The 27,784-nt window shown below is 45.9% G+C and overlaps 1 protein-coding gene across 1 annotated transcript; it reads left to right on the top strand.

Moving 5' to 3' along the window:
- LOC136653190 (von Willebrand factor A domain-containing protein 5A-like) lies at positions 1-27,784 on the top strand. The gene is made up of 21 exons (XM_066630100.1): positions 1-245; positions 559-640; positions 725-927; positions 3,063-3,285; positions 4,959-5,131; positions 7,107-7,221; positions 7,754-7,926; positions 8,487-8,575; positions 10,960-11,104; positions 11,264-11,343; positions 11,441-11,555; positions 12,275-12,439; positions 12,642-12,745; positions 13,662-13,927; positions 15,594-15,737; positions 17,061-17,123; positions 22,161-22,274; positions 24,038-24,130; positions 24,927-25,141; positions 25,681-25,804; positions 26,954-27,784. The coding sequence occupies exons 2-21, from the start codon at positions 601-603 to the stop codon at positions 27,031-27,033; spliced, it is 2,724 nt and encodes a 907-aa protein (XP_066486197.1). The 5' UTR covers positions 1-245; positions 559-600; the 3' UTR covers positions 27,034-27,784.

The following is a 27,784-nucleotide window of genomic DNA, read 5'->3' as shown; positions in this document are numbered from 1 at the left end:
GACAGGTCTTTATTTTAAATAAATTTTTAAACTTACTTATTGTAAGCTTTTAATTTACTTAATTGATTTGGTTTTGTCATATGGGACATCTCTTCCAGGTTAATGACATCACTTCTGATGGGTCGGGACAGATTGTTCGCATAGCAGATAATATAGAGACCAGCCAGGCCTCACAAGGGAGAGAATTTTATAGCTGGAGAGGGAGAGCTGTTTCCAGAAAGACCCTGTCCCGTGTCTCTTAACGGGTAAGCATTTGGCAGCGAGACATGGAGCAGAGCCATACAGGAGAAATGCCATACAGGATAAATGCAGTGTGTGAGCTGGCTCCTATGGGAGACAGCAATCCTCCAGCTACCCAGATCTCAAGCCACATAGAGCTCTAAAGATAATAACCAGCAGCTTTAATTATGCTCAGAAACATACTAGAATCCAGAGCAAATGATAGTGAAAATGGTAGGGGAAGCAAAAGGTGAGAACAGAAGAAGGAAGTAATTTCTCAGATTTGTCCATATTTTTCCCTTTCTCAACTAAAATTGAATCCCTTTTATCCCCACACAGGTTGTGAATTCTCCTCGGACATTCCAGAGATTATCCTCAGCCATGCCTGAGTGTGGCCTTATCACACGCTCTCAAGAGCCAGGTAAGTGATCTGCTTGTGGTTTCCTAACCTGGAACAGGACAGATGTTGAGCTGAGCTCCTCTCTTCATTGTTTCCTCGCCCCAGTGCCTTTGCGTGGCATCTCTGTGGATGTGGTGGTCCGAGGCTTCGTGGCTGACGTGGTCTCTGAGCTTCATTACCAGAATGAGGAGGCGGCTCCAGTGGAGACTGTGTTTGTCTTTCCTCTGGACGATGAGGCCGCCGTGTACGCCTTTGAGGGCCTGATTGGTGGGACGCGAATTGAAGCCCAGCTCCAAGAGAAGAAGAAGGTGGGCAGCACTGGGAAAAGGGGAGAGCTTTGGGAACAGGGTGGTCTGGATTTGGGGGGGGGGGTCAGCCTCTTCTAGGTCTCCCAATGCAGAGCTTGTGTCAAGAATCCCAAATTTTGCATTTGGGTTGAATGTTGCCAGATACCCAGTTTTGCGCAAGTATTCTGCATCATGCACTTGGAGAATCTGTCTGTTTGCAGAATTCTAACAGCACAAGGAAAGAAAGCTGGCATGCTGTAGCACAGAGTATGTGATAAGCAGAACCATTGATTTTTTGGACAGGCAGGAATATAGGGAATATGGTTCAGGAAATGAAGGCCATCTTCCTAGCCTTCCTTGACAGTGCACTAAAGATAAGTGAAAGACAGAAGGTAAACCATTGTTTCTCAACCAGAGGTACGGGTACCATCAGTCGTACTTGAGGTGGTGTCTGCTGGTACTTGCCACCCGGCAACATGGCACAACAAACAGTGGTAGGAGGCCCAGCTTGTCTGGCAGAGCTCCAAAGCATGCTTCTCTGTGCTCAAAAACGCCCTCCCGTCCACCCTGAGCCTCTTACTGGTGTTGGTTGCATCATATCTGGCCTTCTGACCCAGAAATAGTTGGCAATGATGTCATCACCAGTTACTGCTGATGGTACTTCAAATAGGTGGAACATGTGAGGTGGTATGGTGAAGGGCAAACATAGAGAAACACTGAGGTAAACCTTTGCTGTGAATACCCATGGCACTTCTGAGCTCTCCTCCTGGGCAGCTAGAAAGTAATATAATCGGCGTTCTCCACCCTCAGAAGACCCTTTCGCCTAAACAGAAACTGGTGCTGCTTGGTTTTTTGCTTTGTTTTGTTCTGCTGTCTTTAAATTTTTGAATAATTACCCCCCTTCTTCCCCTTCCCCTTCCTGCCCCCAAGTGGCAGAGACAACATACAGTATTTAAAAATAAATAAAAATAAACACAGTCAGAGTTTGGTGGCTCTGGGTTGGCTCTTTCCATGACCAGATGTGAGTTTTCTGCTGTATAAGGACTTCTGTTTGTCTCTGATTCAGCGCCTCTGCTGACATGCACACCTGGCTACAAATCCAACATAAGCCCTGCTGGATCAGGCCAAGGGCTCATCTAGTCCAGCTTCGTGCATCTCACAGTGACCCATCGGATGCCTCTGGCAGCAAAACTAGATTCCTGTTCCCAAGTTTTCAGCTTCTTCCATTTTTTTCTGTTTTTTTTCCCCAAGTGCTCAACATGCTTATCCATAAAAATGTTTCCTTGGATACCTTTTTGTTTCCAGAGCCCGCTTGGAGGCAGGCTGTGCAGCATGGCCTTTCCCAGTTTGAAGAGACACTTTGCCAACAGTCTGAGGCTAAGAGGCAAAGAAGGAAGGCCCATAGCCAGGGAGACAGACCAGGGACAGACTGCACTTGCTCCCGGTGTGGAAGGGATTGTCACTCCCGGATTGGCCTTTTCAGCCACACTAGACGCTGTGCCAGAACCACCTTTCAGAGCGCGATACCATAGTCTTTCGAGACTGAAGGTTGCCAATACTGTAGTGTTTGAAGTAGAAGCATTGCTAGGGAGGGTGGAGCTTATAGATTCTTCTCAAGGGCCAGCAGACTGACATTCTGCACAACCAATGGGGATAGAGTGGCGTTGTCATTCCCACCAGGACAAAACTCTGCACAGCCAAGAACAGGTGCCTTCTAGTTTCTGTTCAGAGCAGATGTTTATACACCTGTCCAAAAGACATGATGGCTGACTCACAGCAGGCTTGCTGTTTGACATAAGTGCACTTGTGACGGTTATGCATGGGCCTGAATCTCTCTCGTTGAACTTGATTTGGCTGGTTTGTGTCAGGATTGCCAGTTTTAATATGTGTATGTCCTAGAAGAGCCACAAACTTTGAAAAAACAGTGCTTGTAACCAATAGAGGCAATTATTCAGGTCCACATGGTAGTTTAAAAACACACACACACACACACCTGTATATGTTGTGTATGTAAGTTCATGGTTATTGTTGCCTAACCATTTTTGTTCTGAAAATCTCAAAGGAACTTGTTTTGCAGCCATACTTGGGGTCATCTCTCCTTGCCCTCTTCACACTTTTTTTTCCTTCTTCTTCCCCCCACCCTCGTCCTAGTATAGGCAGAACAGCATTATGAGGATGCCCTGGCTGAAGGCCATCAAGCATTCCTGCTTCAGAGGCAGACGGAAACCAGTGACATTTTCAGCTGCAGCCTGGGCAACCTTCCTCCTGGTGGTGAGGCCACCCTGAAGCTGCGCTACGTTCAGGCATTGGCTCCAGAGGCTGACGGAGCCATCCGCTTTGTCCTGCCCGCTGTGCTGAATCCCCGCTATGATCCCCGGGGTAAGAGTCGGCCTTGTGACACCAGAAAACAAAGCTCCTTGCAAAGGTCTTTCACTGCCACCCTCCTCTCTCTATGTGTTCCATAATGAAGCTCCAAAGATCTGCTCCAAGCAGGTGTGACCCTGGGCACAGCTAACCTAGCTGAGGCCTTCCATTCTTCACCCCTCCTCCACTTTCTGAATAGATGTTTGAACCCTGCTAGTGACCACGTGCCAATGTCTCTGGGGAAAGAGGCACAAAGAAAGTGATGCAAATGGAGAAGGGTTGAAGCTCAGTGTCAGAGCATGTATTTGGTATGCAGAAGGCCCAAGATTCATCTCCAGGTAGGGCAGTGAAAGATTCCTGTCTGAATCTGTGCAGAGCCCCTGCCAGTTGAGGTCAACAGCACTAAGCTAGATGGCCCAATGGGCTGTGGGTATACTCTGTAGGAAGGCAGCTTCTTATACCTCCTGTACCTCTCAACTTAGCCTCAGAATACGGAACACAGAATCACAGAACACATGTGATTCAGAATTATGGAATACCTCGAGATGTATGGTTCTGAAGTTGTGGGAGAAATAAAAGTACAGGAGTGGACTGGGTGTTGTTGTTTTAAATAGGAAATCTTGGGGAGCTACAAGGGCCAATGAGCTGACTCTGTATAATGGAGCTTCCTAGGTCCTTCAGCTCATATTAGGGTATTTGACCTGAACAATTGTGTCCTGGTCAAATGCATCTGTCATTGGCATACCTGGACATTCTTGTCTGATTTTTTTTTTTTTTTTGCATCCCACTGTAACTTGTCAATAAACCCCATGTTATGTATGCTAAGCCTCTTTCCCAGCCCTATTTTAAAAATAAAAAAGAACATAAATATACATATATTGGGGCACAAACATCCAGGGCACAAAAAGAACAGACACCAATGTCCAATACTGGGATGCATTTGACCAGGACACTGTTGTATAGTGTGAGGGATGCATTTCACCCAAAGTTGAACAGTGCATAAAACACATTATTGGCAATATTGGGGATCTATCAGGCAGGAAAGTTCTACTTGGCCCAAAGTGCACTACTCCCATTGGTTGGAATGGCTGTCAGTCACTGTGGGAGAAAGAGCACTGTGACAAACTGGTGCTAAAGGAAGCACATGAAATTGTACTGTCTGGTATAAATATGAAACATAAGTTCATATCCTGGGATGCTGCCAACATATGTAACGGAATGAGGTGGTAGAGTCCCAAAGTGGTAGAGAGGATTATACCACTTCATATTGTGGCTGGGACATCAGTGTTTAACGCATTTAAAAAACCTCTGGAAAAGAAAGAAGCAGGGCAGGCTAAGGCTGTTGTCCCAGGTGAGTTTTTTTATGTACAGGTTATGCATGGGAGTCTTTAAAAATGGCAGCGCTTCTGTGACACTTGAAGTGATACAGTTCACTGTTCTTCCACTGGATCTGACCACTGCATCTTGCCCCCCTCTTAGACCAAGGCTCAGTATAGTTCCCCCCTGCCCACTCCCATACTAGGTGGTCCTGCCTTATAGCGTCTCCACCTGCCACATCAATTCTGTTTGAGAGCTTCTACTGAATATTGTTCATTGCCAGTCGACACTGATGGGAGGGGTATTTTTGCAAGAGGATTTGCTAGTTCTGACCTATACTCACAGATTTGACTGTGTTTCTCGCTTCGTAGATTCAGAAGGCAAAGGTGTCACCCAAAGCATACCACGACGGTCCAAGGGGCAGCTTCCCTACTCACTCAGTCTCAGGGCCACGCTGGAGTCCCCATATGCCATCAACCGCGTGGAATCCAAGTGCACCCTTACGCCTCTACGCTATGTGACACAAGACCGTACCAATGCCCAGGTAAGGGGATTGATGAAACAAGCGGAGGGGATTGGTGTTTGGTTCTGAAAATGGGTGAATTTGCTCTACTGAAAAATCAACATGCTTTGCCCCCGGATGAACACTAAAAGTTTTTGCATAGCCCGGTAACAGAACACAAACATTACAACGCCACAGGAAAGAGGGGATCAGGAAGGGGGAAGAACATCCATTCATCCAGGGCACAATCCTAACCAAGTCTGCTCAGAAGTAAGTCCTATTTTGTTCAATGAGGCTTACTCTCAGGAAAATGTGGTTAGGATTGCAGCTTTAGATACAGAGCAAAAGCACATGAATTCAGGGTGGGAGCCAAGGATACCTTCTCATAGAATCCTAGAGTTGGAAGGTACCTACTCTAGGTAGGTCATATAGTCATATACTCTAGGTAGGTCTAGGTAGGGGGTTGGAAGGTCATATAGTCCAACCCCCTACTTGTAGCAGGAAATCCTCCTAGAGCATCTCCAGCAGGTGCTTGTCAAGTCTTTGCTTGAAGATCTCCAGGGAGGAAGAATCCACCACCTCTGTTCTCTGTGATCTGTTCCACAGCCGAACCGCCCTTACTGTCAGGAATTTTTTCTGATGTCCAATCGGAATCCCTTCTCACAGTTTGTATCCATTGGATCTAGTTCTACTTTCAGAGGCAGTTGAGAACAGATTTATCCCTTCTTCCATATGGCAGCCCTTGATGCATTTGAAGAGAGCCATCATATCCCCTCTCAACCTTCTCTTCTTAGTCTGAACATACCAAGTTCCCTCAAACGTACCTCTTGGGCTTGTTCTCCAGCTTGTTTTCATGTGACCTGCTTCCCATCTGCATGTTCATGCACTGAAGCAGTATGAATACACAAGAATAGGGGGAAATGCTCTCAGTCTAATCCCTAACTTACATAAATATATAGTGGTACTAACCCTGTTTCCAAACTGTACCACTTCAATTTACTAGTGGGGGTGTGATGGTTCAGTGCTTCTGCATGAAAAAGGATTGCCTGCATGCAGAATGTTTGTATTCCTGGGAGATGGCTAGGCTAGACCCACCCACCTTGCTCTCCCTGGTAACTTGTTATCTATGGGGAAGGAATTTGTATTGCACCGAGCAGCAGTCAGTCATGTCATCTTTCTCCTATACTTTGAAATGACGAGCTATAGGAAAATTTTTACCATCTCATCTGAATGAAGCACACGATCCTTGAGCAAGCAAGGTGACAGCAAACCAAACTCTCCACGTGGCAGTAAAAGCAAGATCTGCCAGAAGACATGGTGTGAATCCAATATGGAGGCAGAGAAAGAGCAAACTGTTTTAGATGAATGCTTTCTAATCCATATGAATGGACAACCACACAGCATCGAATACAGGCACATCAGTCTATCAGACTTGGGAAGTCAGACTTAGTGCAGGGGAAAGTAGAAGGGGCCTGAGCAATGAATCATGGACTGGAAAGACATCTTCTTTCCTCTGTGATCATTTTTGGAGTACTTTCATCATTTAATTCATTTATTTCTCCAGGTGGTGGGGGGGGGTATACAAATTTTCCAAAGGTGTTCAAAGTTTGGGAATTAATGTTCTAGTCTAGAGCTGACGCTCTCTCAGGACCCACCTAAGTTTACCAGATTTTTAAAGAGGAATATTTTATTTACTTATAAGTAATAATAACTAGAAAAAAGACCTTCAAACATTTATCTCCCTACATTTACACATGCTTGCAAATTCGAGGAGCTGAGCTCTTTGCAGAGTAATTAGCAGCTACGGTAATTTATTTTCAAATAGCCTGAGGACTTGAGGCAATGAGTTATCTGATCTCTCCATCACACTTTGGCAACCCACCAAAAATCAGGCCGTGACCCACCAGATGGTCCCAGTTCTCAGTTTGGGTACCACTGCTCTAGACCCTGAAGCAATTCTGAAAATCTTGCACATCTCTCAACTTTTTATTCTCCTGACCATTCTCTCCTTCTGAAGATCTCCTTGGCTGAAGGGCACCAATTTGACCGAGATGTGGAGCTGCTGATTTACTACGAGGAGCTCCACAGGCCCAGTGCCCTGCTAGAGCCTGGAAAGGCAGGGGCTGCCTCAGGTGAGCAATGCTGTGGTGAAGGAAGGGAGCTGAAATGCAGAGTGCTGGGGGTGAACCTGAAGGGCTTAGAACAGGGGTTCCCAAACTTTGCAGCGCTGCAACCCATCTTGTTCTCTAAGGTGGGTCTCGACACTTCTGGTGGCGCTAGAGGCCTCTCTTAGCCTGGTGACCCACTCTACAGACTCTGAAGGTCAAACCTCCATGAGCCACTTCAGAGTTTTGGAAGCAAACTGGAAGTGGCTTCCAAAAACCAGAAGCGCCTTGGCAGAAGCTTCTGAGGGCCATTCTGAGGCCTACAGAGGCCTGTAAACTGGGTGGCCAGACTAGGAGAGGCTTCCAAAGGCTCCAGTAAGTAATGAGGCTTCCAGAATGGCTCCTATTTGGAGCCAAATCAGTGCAAGGGAAGGCAGGAACAGTAAGCCTTTGTGACTGTGCTTGGGCTCGTGGCTCACCATTGGGTTTAGAACATTTGTTGGAGCCCAGATGTGGCTTGAAACGCCTATTGACCAGCCTTTCCCCTTGCAAACAACAGGTTCGCTGATGGGAGATCCAGCACTTCTGCTAACCCTGTACCCCAGCCTCCCTGCATCAAAACCTGCCCTGAACACCACTGGGGAGTTCATCTTCCTTCTAGATTGCTCTAGCAGCATGTCTGACAAATCTGGGAACAGCCCAGATTCACCAACACGCATCCAGAGCGCCAAGGTGCGATGCTGATGGACAAATGTGGTGACATACTCATATGCGTGAAAAGGATTGCTACAAAACAGTGGGAGGGTGGGAGGAGACAGAATGTGATCTGTGGAAGGTTGGCAGTAGATGGATCTTTGGAATGGGGAATGGCTGCGATGTTGTATCAAGTTCAATAAAGGTAGGTTGGGGCATCCAATGTGATTCTGTAGTTCAGGGTTCTCCAAACTAAAGACCGCTGTGTGCCGCAAACAGCCTTCTGTGTGCAATCGGAGCATACCATTCCGCCGGGGAGGCTTTCATTGTCTCTGATCACCCCCAATGTTTGCTCCGCCCCAGCACGTCTGTCAGGAAATCCTGGAGCAGAACTTGCTGGGCCAGCAGAACACGGAAGCAGCAGGGCAGAGTGAACATGGGGAGTGATCCATGGCGATGGCAATGGAAGCCTTCTCGCAGACCGGTAAGCTCTGTTCATGCAGGGGAAGGATTAGTGAGGGTGCCAGATCCGGGATGGAGATCCAGGATGGAGTCTGGAGAACCCTACTCTAGTTTTTGTCTTCTGCTCTCCACTTCAGGAGACCCTCATTCTGCTGCTGAAGAGTCTTCCTCTGGGGTGTTACTTCAACATTTATGCCTTTGGATCCAGCTACCTCTCATTCTACCCGTGAGTGTCAAAATGTCACCTGTAAATTTCCGGTTTCCTGCTTCCCTGAATAATGGAAAATGAGAATGGGCAGCAAAATGGCAGATGTGCTTCAATGCAAGTAAGAGTCAAGTCATGCACATTGGGATTAAAAATCAAAACTTCACATACACGCTAATGGGTTCTGAGCTGTCATTACTGTTGCGGATCAGGAGAGAGTCATTGGGGTGTTGGTGGACAACTCAACAAAAGTATTGACCCAGTGTGTGGCGGCTTTTTTCTCTCTTGCACTACACCAGAACCAGGGGACATGCGCTAAAAATGAGTGGTGGTAGGACAAACAAATGGAGATATTTCTTTACCCAGCAAATTTAATCTTTGGAACTCAGAATGTGACGAAGGCATCTGGCCTAGATGCCTTTAAAAGGGGATTGGACAGACTTCTGGAGGAAAAGTCCATTACAGGCCATGATGACTATATGCAACCTCCAGCTTTTCAAGGTACCCTGTCTCTGAATGCCAGATGCAAGGGAGTAATAACAGAATACAAGTATCTTACTGTCATATGTGCTCCCTGAGGCATCTGGTGGGCTGCTGTGAAATACAGGGACTAGATGGGCCCTTGACCTGATCCAGCAGGACTCTTCTTAGCTTCTTATGAGAAAAAGAGTTCTTGCTCATCTTTGTCCCTTGATGTCAAAGGAAAAGGAAGTGCCTAACGAATTCATGAAGGAATTGAAAGGTTACATTGTGCTGAGGGAGGGGCCTCGCACAACCCACCTCCTTATGTGTACAAGGCCTGTCCTGGGCTTCTCAAAGTCTCCTGTCCTTGCTTATTCCAGGAGCCTTCCTTTCCCCCACTTCACCTATGCCTCCTCTGACCTGTGCAGTGCCTAGTTCATCATTGGCAAGACAGGAGGAGCTTGAAACTGAATGCATAAAGGGACATTTGTGTGTAGATCAGAGATGGGCAAATCCAGTGCAGCTTGACTTGAGTTGAGTGATGAGGCTCTGCCCCCTTTAACTCAACTCCAAAACAAGGCCTAATGGGTGAACTTTCTGAGTCACCCAGAGTGTTCTGGGGATTCTAAAAGATTCGAGTTCCAAGTCTTTTCTGTTAAAAAAAAAATCAACTATGAAGAAAACAGAGCTGTTGTTGGTGTGTGTGTGTGTGTCACAGTTCTCATTTATTACTCTCCTGATGTCCCCATCCCTTGTGTAAACAAGGCAAGAGGGTGGGAAGGACTGTGTGAGAGTGGGAGAGAAGCAACAAGAGGGTGGAGGATCACACACAGCAATGAGGAGGCTTACAAGTATGACCCAATCCTTTGCAGCTGTACTCAGAAGTAGTCCCATTTGTGCCATTCATTCAATGAGACTTCCTCCTCCTAAGTAACCACGGAGCCCACAGGAGCCATGACGTTGAAAAGCATGATCGCTATGAACCACCTCTCCCAGGTTTCCCGCCCTCCTTTTTTCCCCTCCCTGGGCTTCTCCAGCCAATTCTAAGGCAAGAAACCCTTTGGGTTCCTCCTCCTGCCCTCCCTCATCCAAAGAAAAAATCTGACCACCCATCCTTTGTCCTATGATCATCAGTTCCTTCAGAATTGGACAAGAGAGCCTGCTCCCACCTCCCTCCTTTCCTGCTCCAGTGGCGGACCTCCCCAGCCCCGCAACCTACACCCTGCACCCTGGGGCAAAATGGCCCATGGGATGCCGCCGCCCCCCCCCCACTCACCTGAGGCTCACGGAACCTCGGGGAAGCTTCCTGAGGTTTCCCTGAGGCTTTAAACTGTGCTTTCGTTTTTCTGGAAGCACAGTTGCTGACCCCATCAGGAGCCTCAGAGAGGCTTCTGTGGAGTCCTAAAGGCTCGCGCCTGGGGCATTGCCCCATCATTCTTAATGGGAGGTCCGCCACTGCCTGTTCCATGCAAAACCAAAACATTAACTCTTCCCTGCCTCCCAGCTAGAACTTCTCTGCTGCTCGCCTGGGCTGAATGATGGCCCCAGAAGATCTTCCACACCGCAAAAAAAAGTAACCAAGCACATCCAGACACAGACTCCAGTCTGCATGCATGGGGATGAGAGCTATGTCAGGGGACCTCAGTCTCGAGTCACTGATGGAGTCATTGACATGCCTAACTCAAGTATACATGAGTCAGCAAAAAATGGAGTCATTGACATGCCTAACTCAAGTATACATGAGTCAGCAAAAAATATATGTTTTTGTGACTGACTCAAGTCACCTGACTCGAGTTCTCATCCCTGGTGTAGAATACCAATGATGGAGAATAAACAGGGAGTCTGATTCAATATAGTTACTGCTGGGAACTGTTGATCAGAAACAATACTGAGCCTTTGCAAATTGGATACATTGTTCCTTGACTCTCTTATATCCTCTGTAGGCAGAGTGTAGAATACACCCAGCAGACGGTGTCAGAATCTCTCCAGAAGGTGAAGCAGCTGGATGCTAATATGGGAGGCACAGAGATTCTGCTGCCACTGAAGGCCATTTACAGCCAGCCCTGCTGCGAAGGACATCCTCGTCAGGTATGGGGAGCTCTGTCAAAAAATCATTTCCTCTCTGTAAACAGTCAAACTGTGCCCAAAAACCAAGGGAAAGACTTCACAGGAGAGTCGTGATTGTTCCTCTTCTTAAGAAGGAGAGACTTTGGTTCTCTGATCCTGCTGCTCTTTCTCTCCTCCCAGCTCCTGGTGTTCACAGATGGAGAGGTGGAGAACACCAATGATGTCATCTCAGAAGTTAAAAGTCACAGCAGCTCCCACAGGTAGGAATTGAGAACGGAAAATCACTACCCTCCCCCCCCCCGTTCTTCCTACCATGCTCTGGTTCAGCTTCTCTGACCACGACCCCTCCCTCAACAGGTGCTTCTCTTTTGGCATTGGGGAAGGGGCTTCTACCGCCCTCATTAAAGGCATTGCCCGAGCAGCTGGGGGCAGTGCGGAATTCATCACAGGCAAGGAGCGACTGCAGGCCAAGGTGAGGATGCTCAAGAGCTCTGCCACCCTCTCTCTGAGAGGCAGCCAGGCTCCACTTCTCTTCCCTCAGCTATAGCTTATTTGCTAAATCCTCAGCTTGTGTGTGTTCGTGGCACTTGGCATCCCAGCTCCTTCCGCCAAAGAGCACAGATGCACATTTTGGGGAACAAGAATGAAACCAGAGTGAGAAAGGAGCTCTCTTTCTCTCTGCAGCTTCTATGAGAGCACTGAGGATGGCCTTCACAGGCGACTTTTGTCTCAGTCGTCTCCCTCCTGTTGTTTCCTGAGGCAACCTTTTAAAAGTCTCATGCAACTAGTAGTACCCAAGTTTTTACCTTTAGATTTTCTGAAGGAGGCATTTTAAACACTTTTGTTAAAGACAATACCATCCTTGTGCTTTTTTTCTGTTCGTAGAGAATGCTCTGCTTTGTGAACATCTGCCATCCTTATGTTGTTTGAACATTAATTCATCATTCCCTGCTTGCCACATGTCTTGCACCATTCTGTCTCTGATCCTGTATGTGGTCTGTAACTGCCTGGGCAAGGCACAGGAAAGAAACTTGAGATGACATCTTATTCTTCTTCTGGCTTCATCAGTCACTGCTCACACCATTTCAAGCATATTTTTTCAACCATAAGGACTAGAAACTTTTTCTTATTTTGCCCAGGAATTCCATTCCCTGCCTCTCCATTCCCAAGATCATTTTTTTTTCCCCGCAGGCACTACAGTCTTTGAAGAGAGCCCTGCAGCCAGCTGTGACAGGGATCTCTCTGCGCTGGGACTTGCCTTCTGGACTGGAGGCTGTGCTTGTGGGGTCAGGCCCCCAGGTGATCTTTGAGGGTCAGCGCAGCCTCATTTATGCCCAGATCCATGGGCAGCATCAGGCAAGTATCTCTTGCTGAAGCTTTAGCTCTCCACACCCTCCCCTAGTTTGGTACCCAATCCCCCTTCACTGAGGAAGTTCTGCTCCTGGATTCTCAATTCATTGCATTTCACTCTCCCTATGGAACTCTCTCATGAGAGCTATTCCCACTCTCTCTTCCCCCCCCCCCATTCCACCTATGACACTTTTCTGTTCTCCCACAGCCATCAGGCACTACAGAGGGGACTGTTGAGCTTCAGTACACCTTCCGAGACCAGACTATAACAGAGTCTATGAAGTTCCCACTCCAAGCTCAGGAGAGTGACAGGTGGGCAATCCAGGAGTCCTGGCCCTTCCAACTCCCCCTCTCAGCCCCTTACCCCAGTGCCTTAGCTAGAGATATCACATTTTGGAAATTTTGATTATGCCAACAAGTGTCAAACTTGCAAAGCTGCACTCCCTGCTCTGTTTTTCTGGCTCTGCAGAGAGGAATCCTTAAGGCCTGTAATCTGCACCTGAGGATGCCATTCACAGTCCAAACACTGAGTAGCTGCATCTCCCATCACATTTCAAATAGGAGACCCTAGCAGAGCCCTCAGTGCATTTGAGTTCCGTGCTCTGTGTCTCATTCATTCATTGGTGCTTTGAGACATTTGCAGGCCTAGCTTTCCCAACAGTGATAAACCACCTTGGAGCTGTCTTATTGGGAAAGTGGCATAAAAATGTATGGATCTACACAATAAATCAAAGGCTGCAAAAACCTGGCTGCGGTTTTTGCTAACAATGTCAATTTTATTTGTGTGTCAGTTCCCAGTGAATGGCAGAGGTTACAGCACAGGTTTGCCTGCCACTTGAAACCAGTGTTTAGTGCACACAGCCTGGGACTCCAGGTGAAGGGGATGGCAAGAGTAAGCGAAAGATTTCCATCTAGAGCGCCATGTTGACTGCATTGGAAGGGATGCCGCAGCTGTGCTCTGGAGATGTGGCGCTAAATATTGTTTGCTGTAAATTGCCTCAGTACAAGGCTTTGCACCCACAGACCAGGCAAAAATCAGCTTTGTCTTTTCCATTGCCAGTGATCCCAGTAAGAAAATGGTTGGTGCAACATCTGCAGAGGTGAACATTTCAACACAGGGCATCTGAGGTTTTATATGCTAACACTGTTGAGCGCTGGAGGAAAGGCCCGTGGACTTCAAATGGATAAGCTGTTCTAAACATCCCCCCCCCCATTTCTCTCTTTGCAGGCTCCCAGTTCACCTCCTTGCAGCTCAGACCCTGTTGCAGGAACTGGAGGGGGCTGACGAGGAGGAGAAGCGGCATTTGGCATTGGAGACCAGCCTGAGTTCCGGGGTGGTGTGTTCCCAGACAGCCTACGTGGGGGTGAACACCGAGCTCGGCAAGCCACTTCAAGGCGCCCTTGTTCGCCGAGACATCCCGCTTGCGTATAATCCTATTGATGATATAGTCGCCATCATGTCCACAGCCGATGTGCGCCTCTTGACATCATCACGTGAGATATACCTCTAGGAATAAGAACTGGAGACATTCTCCTCAAAAGCTAGTTGTGGAGCATAGCCATTGTTAACAGCTAGGCTGAGAAGAGAGGAATGTGCCAGCGACTTTGGCAGGATAAGGAAAAAGAAAGCAAAAGAAATGGGAAGAAGCTGTATACCTCTGAATTCCAAGTGCTGGGGGCAAACCGGAGAAGGCTGCCGCCGTATAGCAGAAGGGCGTCTCTCTGGCAACACTTGAAAATGGGAGATGCCAGGTGTGGTGGGCTTTGATCTGATCCAGCAAGGCCCCTGTCTGGATGACAAATAAGATATTGCAAGGGAGGGTGGCATCACACACACTGGCCTCAGTCTCTAACCTGCACACATCAGGTGGCCCTTTAGCATACATATGGAGGTCTGTGGCTACAATCCCACCCTTTTCTCTCCCCCCATCTCTGCCTTGATTATCTCCAGCTTTGTTGTCGCCACAGATAATTCATAATGTGTGATGTGTGCATGACTTGGCACATAGACTCACCTAGTTTTCCCCATTCTAGGCCCTGTTGAGTCTTGGAGGGCTAATGTCCTTTGACCGCAGTCGTTAGGCTACGTGTTTCCCAAACTGTGGGTCACAACCTGATTGGTGACGGGTTGTGTCACAGACAACCTAATAGCTGACCAGGAAAATATATTGAGCCATACGGAAAGTGAAACTGACAGCGCAATCCTAACTTGCACTGGAACAGGCAGGCCAGGAGGCCTGTGCTGTATCCAGCACAAGACTGGGGCCAGAAGTGGCTCAACCAGAGGCAAGGATAAGCAACCACGGCCCCAGTGAGTCTCCTAGGACTTGTGCAACCTCAGGAGGCGGCACAAGTCCGAGGAGAACGGAGCAACTTAGAGCCGTTCTGCACTGCTCGAGGAATAGGGTTTGGATCTGGCATAACAGCTGGGTCCCAGTCCTACCTCCCGCTCCCTGCCCGCCCCCAGGACTGCCCTCCACCCTCCCCCGCCCTGGAACGCCTCCCTCCCACCTCTTCCCCACCTTCCCCAGACTCCAGCGTCAGCCGAACTTGGCTGATGCAACCCTCCCTCCCCAGGTCAGCGCGTAGCCCTGCCTGTATTTGAGGCCAGCCTAATGGGGGGTTAGGTTTGCGCCCTGACCCACATGTGCATGTTTACTCGGGAGTAGGCGACAGTGCCTCAGCTCCAGTTCTGTCAAAGGCCTCGCAAAGGAGGACACAAGGCCACCAGAACGGTCTCGATCCAATAAATGTGGAGCTCAACAAATGCTCCAGAAGGTCGTGTCCCCCCCCCCCCCATAGTAAGAAGAGTAAAAACAGAGGCTTACTTGGCTGGTAAATAAAGCTAGGTGGGTGCCGCTGATGGAGCATCATTTTAAAAAGTGTTAAAATGTTTGGGAACCACTGGTCTATGTAGAGGAGAGTAGTCATCAGAGCTGTGGGGCTTTCTTGGGGAATCTTAACCATTTGACACCTTTTCAGTGTTTAGTGGGGGGGGGGGAGAGAACTGTACCAGCTGCTGGATTTTTCCTGTTTTGAGATCAGTGGAGGAATGGCAGATCAACAAACTAAATAGAAGGAAACCATTGAACTTGGTTGCTGACAGCCCTGCTTGTTGAAATAGTGCCTCTCCTTCACTCTGCCCCGCCCCCACGTGCAGTTCGCTTGGACCCAGGAAACCAGCGTGCTGTCCAAATGACAAGGGATGCCTCTGATGCCCCTGAACTTGTTCCCTTTAATTTAGGAGACTATTGTATTGTCCAAATGACGACGGATGTCTCTGATGCCCACCGGTTCTCTGCAGGTAATGGAAGCAATGAAGCCATTGGGGAGAGTTTCTTGATGCTGGGACTGGGAGAGGAAGCTTGAGACTCTAACAGCGCAATCCTATCTTGCACTGAAGCAGGCAAGCCAGAAGGCTTGCCCTGTATCCAGCGCGAGATAGGGCGCCAAAGTGGCTCAGCCAGAGGTAAGGGGAAACTCTTCCCCATACCCCCAGGTAAGCCACTGCAGCCCCTATGGGTCTCTTCGGACTTGTGCCACCTCCTGAGGTGGCACAAGTCCGAGGAGAGCAGAAGCGGCTTGAAGCTGTTCCATGCTGCTCAGGAAACGGGGTTAGTATCTGGCATAACTGCTGAGTCCCAGCCCTGCCTCCCGCTCCCCACCCACCTGCCCCCAAGACCACCCTCCACCTGCCCTTCCCCCACCCCGGAATACCTCCCTCCCGCCTCCTCCCCATCCACCCCAGATCTCAGCAGACACAAGGCTTCTTTCCCAGGTTGGCACAGAGGCTGGATTCAGCTTCTGCAGGCTGGTGCGTCTCCATGCACTGGCCCAGCCAACTCTCGAGGAGGCGCAAATGTGCCTTATGGCATGTTTGCAACCCTCCTGGGCTGGCTTAAGGGACTTAAGGCCCAGGACGCTGTTAGGATTGCGCCCTGAATGCTTTATTGAACTGTGTGCCTGTGTGGCTCTAGAAAATGGTGTCCTGAGTTTTGAAACTGAAATAATTGTGAGATTGTTGCTTGCATTGGCTGCTGTTGTTGATTCTTCTGCCCTTGAGGTTCTTTCACTGGAGGAGTGGTTATAATATGATTTGAGAGAAACTGGAATTTGAATGTGTTGGAGAATAAATGCATGGGGTGGAGCAAGGAAAGCGACGTGGGGAACTCTTAGACAGAGGCTTAGGATTTATGACCTTGACTATTGGTTGCCTTGCTCAGCTCTTCGGTCTTCCATGTGTAATTTGTAGCAGATACCACACATAACTCAGCAAGCACGAGGTCTAGAAACCTGCTTTTAGAAAAGTAGATTTTTCATCTCTGGAGACTTCCATATTATCAAACAGGCGTGTTGCAAACCATCTTTAGGAAGATTGCCAAGGCCTGCTATACACCAACGGGCCAGAAGTTGAATTGCACAAACAGAGCTAGTTTGGGACAGGTTACAACTTTGCCCATGCTTAAATGTTACTGTGGGGAGACCTACAGCAGTTGCAAGGGTCTTTCCTGGTTTAGGTTCAGTGGAAGAATGGCAGGATATAAACAGAATAAAATAAAGGAAACTGTTGAACTTGGATGCTGTGGCTACTGTACTCACAATGTCTTTCCTTCCCCCCCCCCCCCAGATCTATGCCACATAGATGAGAGTTCCTACCATACCTATAAACCAGGACGCCATTCCTTTCCAGGTAATGAAAGCAATGCAGTTCTCTTGATGCTCAATGAGGAGTATTCAGGGTCTGAATGTTGTATTGATGTGTTAGAGTGTGCACAGCCCATGAGAGGGCAGGTGCAGGGGGTAAATTTGACTGGGGCCCAGGGTCAAAAAGGGGGCCCAGGAGGCAATGGAGGGGACCCACAAATGTCCTGGGATCATACATTTTCTTATGTGTGTGTGTGTGTGTGTGTGTGTGTGTGTGTGTGTGTGTGTGTGTGTGAGAAGAACTTATTTATTTTATTTGTTGTTAAGAACTTATTATTTTCATTACATTGTTGAACTAACACAAAATTTTAAAAGACTTCCATTTATCTCTATTACAGGCTTACAAACACAAATAATATCTATCTTTATAATATTTGATACAATAAAGATTAAACTTAATATTAGATCTCTTTTATATCTATCTCTTCAGTCTCCAAACCCACAGGTATATAATTCATTACCATCTAAGCTCTGCAGGAAAATCACAAATAGCTTCCACTCAGTCAAAAATGAGTGTATTTTATTTTCTCTAATTAAAGATGTCAACTTTGCCATCTCCGCAAGCTCCAGCATCTTTGCCAGCCAATCTTCTACTATTGGCACTTCCATTTCTGTGCATAGAGTAACCTTGCTGCCGTTGTCATGTACAGCAATACTACACCATGTTCTCTTTCCAATTGTTTATCCATCAAACCCAATAGGAAAAACTCTGGCTTCCACTGTATATTAATCTTTAAATTTTTCTGAATCTGTGAATGAATTTGTGTCCAAAATTTTTTTGCAAATTTGCAGGACCACCACATATGAAAAAAAAAATGATCCCTCCTGGTGTTCACATTTCCAACAACGTCCTGTTGTATTATAAATTTTAGCCAATTTCATAGGAGATAAATACCATCGGTACATCATCTTATAGAAATTTTCCTTAAGATTAATATTTAAAGTAAACTTCAAACCTCTTGTCCACAAACCCATCCATTGATCCATTGACATATTGTAACCAAAATTCTGAGCCCATTTTATCATGCAGTCTTTTACTTGTTCTTCTTCTATTTCAAGTTTTAATAAGAGTTTATAAATTTTAGCGATAATTTGTTTATCGTTTAAACATAATTCCCTTTCAAATTCGGATTTGTGTTGTTCAATACCAAAGGTCCTTTTTGTCTATTCTTCCCAGAATCGAGAGTTGAACTTTATCCCATCTTTCTAAATCTTTTTTTATTTCATTCCATAGCTTAAAATAATTATTTTTGGAACAGCCTACAATTCTTGTTTGTCAAAATGATACCCAAATACTTTACTTTCTTTTTAATCTTAAAACCTGTTTTATTTGACAATTTTAATTGATCTTGTATTGGCATATTTTTAGTTAAGATTTTAGTTTTCTCATTATTAATCCTAAATCCGGCAACTTCTCCAAATTTCTTAAATTTAGCCATTAAAATGTCAATCCCTTTTATTGGGTCTTCCAAAATCAACACCAAATCATCTGCAAATGTTCTCAACTTATACTCTTCTTTCTTAATATTTATACCCTGAATTCTATTATCTTGCCTTATATCCCTATTCAATATTTCCAGGGCAAGAATAAATAACAAAGGTGATAATGGGCAACCTTGTCTTGTGTCTCTTTGTATTTTACATGGTTTTGTCAATTCCCCATTAACTATTATCTGAGCTGTTTGCGTACTATAAATTGATGTCACCCATTTTATAACATTTTCTCCAAAGCTCATAACTTCCAAAACTTAAAAAATGAAAAACCAGTTCAGATTGTCAAAGGTTTTTTGTGCATCTAAGAATATCAATGCTGCTTGCTTCTCATTATGTTTCTCCATATATTCCAGTGTATCTAACACAACTAACATTGTCTCTCAATTGTCTTTTTGGTAAGAATCCACTTTGATCTTTATGAATAATGTCTTGCAAAACTATCTTAAATCTTTCAGCTAATATTGTTGTAAACAGCTTATAATCATTATTTAATAATGATACCAGTCTATAATTTTGTGGTAGAGTTGGATCTTGACCTTCCTTAGGTATTAATGTTATATTTGCGTTTCTTCAAGTTTCGGGCATCTGTCCTCCACTTAAAATGAAATTCATCGTTTCCTGCAAGGATATAAGAGCTCCTTCTCGAAAGTCTTGTAGTATATGCAAGGGAATCCATCTGGGCCTGGTACCTTCCCTAATTTAATCTTTTTTATAGCTTCTTCCAATTCCTTTATTGTAGTGTTCTCCAAACTTTTTGGCCAGAGGGCCGCATCAAATATCTGGCGTGGTGTTGAAGACCAGAAAAATAATTTAAATATAAAATTTAAATAAATAAATTTGAGATGGAACTTAGATGAGTGAATAAATGAATGAATGGGCTCATTCATTAAACCTCTCTGGCCCTCAGAACACCCTCCAGACACAATCAGACCACAGTTCAGGTCATGTTCAGTAGAGTGGGCCAGAGGCTTTCAGGGGACAAGAGGTTGCCCGCAGGCCAAATAGTGGCTTGCCACGGGCCGCATCTGGCCCCCAGGCCGGGGTTTGGAGACCCCTGCTTTATTGTTATGGGACCGTTCATGATTTGCCTGTGCTCTTGTGATATCCTAGGTAACTTTTGCTTCCCAATGTATTCATCTGTTTTTTCAGAAGGTAGCTCATGTCCTTTATATAAATTTGAGTAATAATGTTGGAATGCTTTTCTTATTGCCATATTTTCTGTTAGAGTCAAATCACCCTTCTTTATTTTCAATATCGTTTTCTCTTTCCTTTTGTAACTTATAAGCCAACCATCTCCTTGGTTTATTTGCAAATTCAAATGACCTTTGTTTCAAATAATTCAATTTAATTTCCATTTCTCTTACAGTTAACATAGATAACGATTGCTGCAAAACTTTAATTTGTTGTATGACGTTTGCATTCCCTAAGGATCTCTCTAGTTCTTCCTTCCTTTTTATCTCCTGTAAAATATTTTGTATTTTATCTTGCCTCTTTCTTTTTAATTGAAAGTTATATTGCATGAAACATCCTCTCATAAAAGCTTTACTAGCATCTCAGACCATTCTTGGATGTGTTCCCTGACCCGAATTGTCTTCAAAAAATTCGATCAATTTCTTTTTACAATCTTGAGTAATAACCGGGTTCTGTAACAAAGCTTCATTTAGTCGCCATCTATAAGTATTAACTGTTCTCCTATACTTCATCATTACTGGATTATGATCTGAAAAGCTCTTTGGAAGGATATCTACTTTATTGACCTTAGTAGCTAAACTTCTAGACATCAAAATCATATCTATTCTTGATATCATCAAAATCATATCTATTCTATGCCTCACAGAGAAGAACGTATATTCCCTTGAGTCACCATTCTTCTGCCTCTAAATATCCACTAATGCCAAATTGTCCATTAAATAAAAAAAATTTTTTGGCAATTTGCCCTGATAATTTTTGATATTTCTTTCTGATTTCCTATCCATCTGTGGTAGTATTATTCCATTCCAATCACCCAACAAACACCAGTTCTCAAAAGGCAACTCTATAAGCTTAAGCATAAGTTGTTTATAAAACTTCTTTTTATCCTCATTAGGTGCGTACACCCCCAACACCATAATTTTGGAACCATTTATAATTACTTGTACTCCCACATATCTACCTGAATCATCTGACATTACAAGCTCTGGTTTAAGGTGCAACTTAATATATAAAACAACTCCATTTTTCTTTTTATCATTTGCCGATATAAACTCCTCCCCTAAGGATTTATAAACCAGGTATTTTGTGTCCTTTTTCATTATATGTGTTTCTTGTAAACTTGTGATGTCATTCTTTAATTTCTTCAAATAATAGAATATCTTTTTCCTTTTCTGGGGGCCATATACCCCATTGACATTCCATGATAACCATTTATAATCCATTTGCAAGACTTGGAGCTTCTGTTTCTTCTATATTTTGCAGTTCTTTCAGTTCCCTTCCCTCTCTTTCCAAAAAGTCTCTCATCTTCTGGATGGAATTCAACTTAAACCTTTGGCCTTTAAGCATAAATGACACTCCTTATGGAACTTCCCATCAAAAGGGAATCCTTTTATTTTTCAACTTGGATCATACTTTTTCCAATCTCACCAGTACCTGTGAGAGGGAAGGTGTAAGGGGTACGTCATACCTTGGGGCCTGAGAATCAAAGGTGGGAAGCCAATATCTTCTTGAAATCTCATAAAATAGTAATAATAATACTGGTATTTATATACTGCTTTTCTGGCCATTGGATTGCTCCTTTATTCAAGCTGGTTTTCATGGGCAAGCTAAACCTCGAAGGATTTTTTTTTTTTACAATAAACGAAGAAGTTCTAACTTTCAAGAACACACTCCATTCCAGGTGGATCTTTCTGGCCGTGTTGCCTCCACTCTGAGAAACAACTGCACCCGGCTGCTTCTTGTCTGCCATTCAAGAGAGCCTTGCTCAGCTCATCACCTTCAAGGTCTTGCCGCACACAAAGCTTCTGGTGTTCTTGAACTGGCAACCTTCAGTTGTAGTCTTCGGGCTTAATGATGGCTCTGCCCTCTAGACCAGACCTTCTGCCCATTATATGCAAAAATGTTTGCATATATTTTGTAAAGACTAGCATTCACATTTGGTGTAAACTTACAACGTTTAACATATCACCATTCATAGAAATTATGATCCAATGATTGTATGAAGTTATGATCCAATGGAGAAGGGAAGGGACCTGAAAGAAACTTTGTACCCTCTGATAAAATTCTTCTCTGAGGCCCTGATTGTGTATAAAATGAGTAAGAGAGAAAGGAATCCGTTAGGGATTATTGAAAAGCAAAAAGAGAGATTTTCCTTTGGCATCCTAGAGACCAAGGAAGTGCTACACTCCAAGGAAAACAAGAGTGCATCAGCTATCGGGACCTCTCCTGTCCAGAACTCAGTACAGGAACAACTCAATACAAATGCAAGGAATAAAATGAAACTGTCTAACTTGATAGCAATGCTCACTGAGATTGTGCCTTTCCCTCCTTCCCCCAGCTCGACTCTGCAGTGCAGTCAAGTCACAAGCGCATGTTTTAAAGCGACACTTAAGTGTAACCGCGAAGAAGACAGGTGCCTGTTTTGCCAGAGGATTCTACCAAATTGCTCCAGGTAACAGAAGTCCTGCAGCCATTGGGAGACTCTTTTTGCTCTGAGGGGAAGACTCGAGACACTGAGAGCCCAATCCTGAGCTGCCCGGGGCACGCGGCTGTGGCGGCACCGAAAACGGCTGCTGCCACATCTTGCATGCCCAAGGCAGCCACAGGTGGTACCTCGGGAGAAGGGGACTTTCATCCCCTTCCCCCAGGTAAAGGGAGTAACCCCGCAGTGGTAAAAGCCTCTTTGTCGGGCAGTGAGCCTGACACAGAGGATTTGGATCCGGTGGAGCAAAGCTGCACCAGTCCCAACACTCCCCGGCTCGTGCAAGGGACTTGCGTTGGCCCAAGGGCACTTCAGGATTGCGCCCTTGATTAGAGAAGTAGGCAGGATATGATGCTGATTGGAGAGGAAATGAAAGTGAAATGCAATGTGGGGAAAATGCATGTGGTGGAGCAAGAAACGGTGATATGTGGACCCATCGACTGGGATTTATGTCTCTGACTTCATTTATTTTTTACATTTTTATGCTGCCCTTCCTCAAAGGATTTCAGGGTGGTGTACATAGTTCCTTCCCTCCTTTTGTCCTCACAACAACCCTGTGAGGTAGGTGAGACTGAGAGAGAGTGCCTGGCCCAACGTCACCCACAGGGCCTAGGAGAGGAGGGTGAAGGGAGTAATTTGTACCCAGGCCCAGAGTCTGAAAGGGGACCCAGGAGCCAAAGGAGGGGGCCCAGAAATTTCCTGAGATCTTCCATTTTCCAATCTCACCCAGACACAAGGGATGCTGGGGGCATTACTGTGGGCTCATGGCAGCAACTACTACCCAAGCCATACGCACCGGGCCCAGGAATGCATACATTCCTTAACAGTGTCACATCTGGGAGGAAGCTGACCTGCTACAGTCATTCTTTGGCTTGTGGATTTGCTTCCCATGAAGGCATGTATAAGAGCTCAGGGACACAGCTCTGGGACTACAGCTGCTGCAGAAGTCAGTTTTGGTATGCACAGGATACTTTCCATTCTAGTGTGAGCCTAAATACGATGATGTTAATTTTCTGCGATGATTTTCTATACGGTATTTGAAAGATTTTAGAGAGGCTTAGGAGTGTGTTTACTTTTCCATATTACTGTATCTAGCTGCCAACACCGGGCAGGCAGGTGGACCTGAAGAATTGGGAAGATTGGTAGACCTGGGCTCCAAAGGCTATTCCATCAATCGCCACTTCCCCCCTGCCTGTTTTGCTCCCATTCTGCCCGCCCACCCCCCACTCTGTTTCACCCCCTCCCTCTTTAGGAAGGGACCCAAAAGAAACTTTGTAACCCCTGATAAAATTCCTCTCAGAGGCCCTGGTCACCCAGGAAGCTTCATGGCTGAGTGGACATTTGAACCTGGCTCTTCCAGATCATCTGTTTTCCAAGAATCTCTAGAAACTTGCTAAGGACCGTAGACGAATGAGAGCCCAGTCCTATGCATGTCTACTCAGAAGCAAGCCCCATTGGAGTCAGTGGGGCTTACTCCCTGGTAAGTGTGAATAGGATTGCAGCCTGAGCCAGAAATGCAGTGGCCCAATCACAAATGGTTTTGCTCAAGGTACATCTTTGCCTCAAACAAATGTTACTGTAGGCAGGAGAGACCTACATTAGCTGTCTTTCCAAGTATGAGTTCAGTAATGACAGGTGATAAACAGAATAAATAAAAGGAAACTTTTGAACTTGGATGCTGACAGCTATTCTCATTGAAATAGTGTCTTTCCTTCACTCTGCCCTGCCTCCAGGTCAAGTCCTCTCTGAAGAGGGAAACCAAGGTGCTGTCCAAAGGAAGGTGGATGCCTCTGGTGCCCCAGAACTTGTTTGCCAATCCTGTGCAGGTAGTGGAAGCAATGCAGCCATTGGGGGAGGCTCGATGCTGGGAGATGAAGTTTGAGGCTCTAAATGCTTTATTGAAGCATGAGCATGAGTTGATTGATTTAAAAAGGTGATCCTGATTTTTGTGAGTAAAATAACTGTGGGATTGTTGCTTGCATTGACTCTTGCCCTGCCCCTGAGATTCTTTAACAGGAGGAGTGGGCAGAATAAGTGACAGCAGTTCATGATGCATCTTGGACATAACCCATATTTTAATGAAGATCCCCTTGATTCCAAAAGTCATTGTAGGAGTATCTCTGGATTTTTCCACTGACCCCTGGATCAGACCAACGGCCTGTCCACTTCAGCATTCTGTCTCTAGCAATAAGAATTTGGGAAGCTCTCAGGCAGGTTTTGGAGGTGACAGTTCTCTCTTGTTGTTTGTCCCCCAGCAACATAGATACTGATTGTGAAGGTTCCCCTTAGTTGTCTGAACAAATAATTGACGAATATCTCCATGTCTAAGCCTTTCTTTAGAAAGTAAGATAGTGAATCTTAATGGTGGTCAGATGATGAGTTGCATATCTTAAAAAAGGATGTCTCCTGTCATGAGGCTCTCTAGTAAGATTTCCTGAAGCATCCCACCCAAAATAGAAGATTGGCTAAGAGTAGATCAGATAAGACACAGCCCTGCTGAATGCAAAGGCAAGCAGCAAATGGAAGTGGTTATCTGCATTCATTGGTGAATTCAGAATTGTCAACCAAGGTAGATAAGAATATTCACAGGTCATTTCTGACTTCCCATTCTGTGCCCTGTAGAAGAAGATTTCTTTGCCTCCCATGATGCTCTAAGCTCTTTCTTGGCCAATGGGACTAGTCAACCAGAAGAACAGTCCACCCCCAAAGAAGAAGAAATACCTATCTTAAAATTGGTCACCCTGCAACATGCTGATGGATCCTGGCCTCTTGATGCTGGCCTGGCCAGTCTGCTGGGCCTGAGTGAGGCTGAAATCTCAAGCAAAGCACCTGCCCAGGTACATTTGTGGTAGGACCAGTGTTTGGTATTTGAGTGGATACCTGTGGCAACCCTGTGTGTTGGAAGTGGGACATCCTCCACTTGAAGGGGTGACAGGGGTTGGAAATAGCAGTCTTAGGCATGTGCTAACCATGTTACAGGATAGTGGGCACAAAACTAACAATTACTGTGCCTGAAGGGATGGCCCAGTGCAGACATAAGACAGTTTAAAGCTCACCAAGATTTTTTGCCTAAACCTAAATTATAATTCCAGAAGTGCAGTGAAACAATGGTTTCGCTTGGGGAGTGAAGCGCTCTCTCTGGAGGGCACTATAGAGGGAGGGAGGGAGGGAGGGAGGGAGCAGTGATGATTGCTTGTTGCCTTAAGAGCTGAAAAACTGTCATGTTAAGGAAACTGGCTTAACCATGGCTTGCTCAGTGTAGTTGAAAAGCAAAACCCTGGTTAAGAAAGCAAACCACAGTTCATTCTTACATCTGCACTGGGCCATTAAGTGAGCAGGACTCCCTGTCTGTCTTCTCTTCTAACTTCACCACAAGGTGGTCCCCAACGCCTGGGCGACGGTGCTGGCCATCCTCTGGCTTCATTCCAATGCTGCGGAGCAGATTGATGAGTGGCAGCTCTTGGAAGCGAAAGCTCTCCGCTGGCTCCATGCAACTGCAGGTAAGAGACTGTGGGCAACTAGGCTGTAGGCAACCTGAGGAATGGGGAGAAGGAAACATGATCCCATGCAGAGTCTGTAGCTTGAGAATGAGAGTCGCCCACTTTTCCTGATTTCCCCCCCCCCCCCCATTTTCCTGATCCACTTGATTGCACCGTGAAGGTTCCAGGTTTTTTGGAGGGAGAGATCTTGCATCTCCCTCTTGATCCCTAATGAAATACTTCCACCGTTGGAGGTTGATCAATGTTATGTGCAATTTCTGATTCTGTTATCAAAAGAGACTGAAGAGTCTGGCCCCACCACAACTGTTTCCCTCAGTTGAACTGGAAAAGCACAAGTCCTCTCTTTTCAGGCTTACACTGGGGCTGTCTTCAGCAATAATCCAGGGGACAGCGGTGTAGCAGAGAGTCAGCTTCTTTGTATCTTGATCTTGGAGATGGCAAGGAGGACAGAAATAATCTCCTGGGAACAAAGAAACAAAGGAACCTTGTGTAGCAATCAGTGGAGCAGTTACACTGGGATGTCTGAGCTAGACGGGCAAATGGTCACACTTGCTATCCATGGTCACCTTAGAAAGTGCTTGAAAAGTTCCCGTGTTGTTGCCCTGAATGGCCAGTCATGCTAGTTTCCACTAAGAGACTAGCCCAAATGTCATCTTGCCCCACTTACCACCACACTGCTCTCTAAGCATCACTCTGCACAGTCATTCCCTTCTTCTGTCAGTTTATCTGTGTTTCTCAGTTTTGGTTCATGGGTCAGTGAGGTCTCTTCCACTCAGTGCCTACTGTTTGGTGAATCTATACTGTTGGGATCATGTTGTCCCTCTTAAGATCTTCCAAGAATTGTGCCCCTACTGCCCTGTGCTGGAGCACACACTCTTAGCACTGTTCACTCCCATCCTCTTTAATCTGGCCGACTATTTTTGCTCACCCCAGTAGATGAATGAGTTGTTGTGCTCTTATCCTCATTGACAAAGGACATGCTGAGCCCTTGCTCAGAGGCAAACTGTCCAAGGCCACGCACATCTATTCAGAAGCAAGCCCCATTATAATCAAAGGGACTTACTGCCAGGTAAGATGGATGGGATCATAGCCTAGCATGGCCATTTGGTTGGTGCTGGATGGCTCTGATTCTGTGCCTCTTTCTTGCAGGGCCGCAGTTGGCTGAGTGCGTGAAGGCTGGCAATACCCTGCTGGGAAGCAGTGTGAGCCTCCAGGCTTTTGGGCTCTGAGTTCCACTGTGCAGCCCTCTGCCGACAACTGGAGTTTCTGCTTCGCTTTGGCTTTCCTGCCAAACTGGACCTGCCCACTTCTCCATAGCTGCATCAAAACCCCCTCCTGTTTGCCTTATTTTGATTGTTAGAGTGGGTAGCAGGGATGGAAAGTGGGAGTAGAAAGCTGATCGTGATGGTTCTTAAGTAAAAGAGCCTGCTCAGGATCTCTTAACACAGAGTACTTATGTCTAAGCTGTTACGAGATCCTAAGTAGGCATTCTTGCTTTTAGTTGTGTGGTAGATGACTATCTCCCATAAAGCTGGTCTGGTAGATAACAGGAGGTTATCTACTGATAACAGGAGGTAGTAAGGCGAAAGACCTGTCTGGAATCAGCCTTTCCCTACCCTGGCTGCTTTCGTGGTTGCTTACCTGTCAATATTCTTCCTCCCGTAAGATGGCTACCGCTTCTTTCAGCCCGCAAGTGCCTGCCTTAACAAGCCCTATGTGAAATGAGAACAGTGGAGAGAACAGTCAAATCCCGACACTAAAATGTGTAACCCTGAGCAAGATGGCCAAGATGGAAAGTGCGTGGCACAGTAATGGCACACAGCATACACCCCTTGTACACTGTAGATGGGAGCAGGTTCCCTGCTTGAAAGGAGACACTGATGCCAAACATGACCTGCAATGGAATGAGCTGTTCTTGATCCTGTACCAAAGCCTGTAGTTCCAGCGCAGCCCAGCAACTAGTCAGATTAAATTGTATGA

The sequence above is a fragment of the Tiliqua scincoides genome, chromosome 5, assembly GCF_035046505.1.
Source record: "Tiliqua scincoides isolate rTilSci1 chromosome 5, rTilSci1.hap2, whole genome shotgun sequence".
NCBI classification, from domain to species: Eukaryota; Metazoa; Chordata; class Lepidosauria; order Squamata; family Scincidae; genus Tiliqua; species Tiliqua scincoides.
The sequence above is the reverse complement of the archived record's forward strand: the minus strand, read 5'-3'. Positions and strand labels throughout refer to the sequence as shown.

Excerpts from the sequence above, each read along its gene's own strand:
- LOC136653190 (XM_066630100.1), top strand. The coding sequence starts at position 601 with ATGCCTGAGTGTGGCCTTATCACACGCTCTCAAGAGCCAG. Across the intron at positions 7,222-7,753 it reads AAAGGCAGGGGCTGCCTCAG|GTTCGCTGATGGGAGATCCA; the intron begins GTGAGCAATGCT and ends TGCAAACAACAG. Across the intron at positions 24,131-24,926 it reads TGTTTGCCAATCCTGTGCAG|AAGAAGATTTCTTTGCCTCC; the intron begins GTAGTGGAAGCA and ends TGTGCCCTGTAG.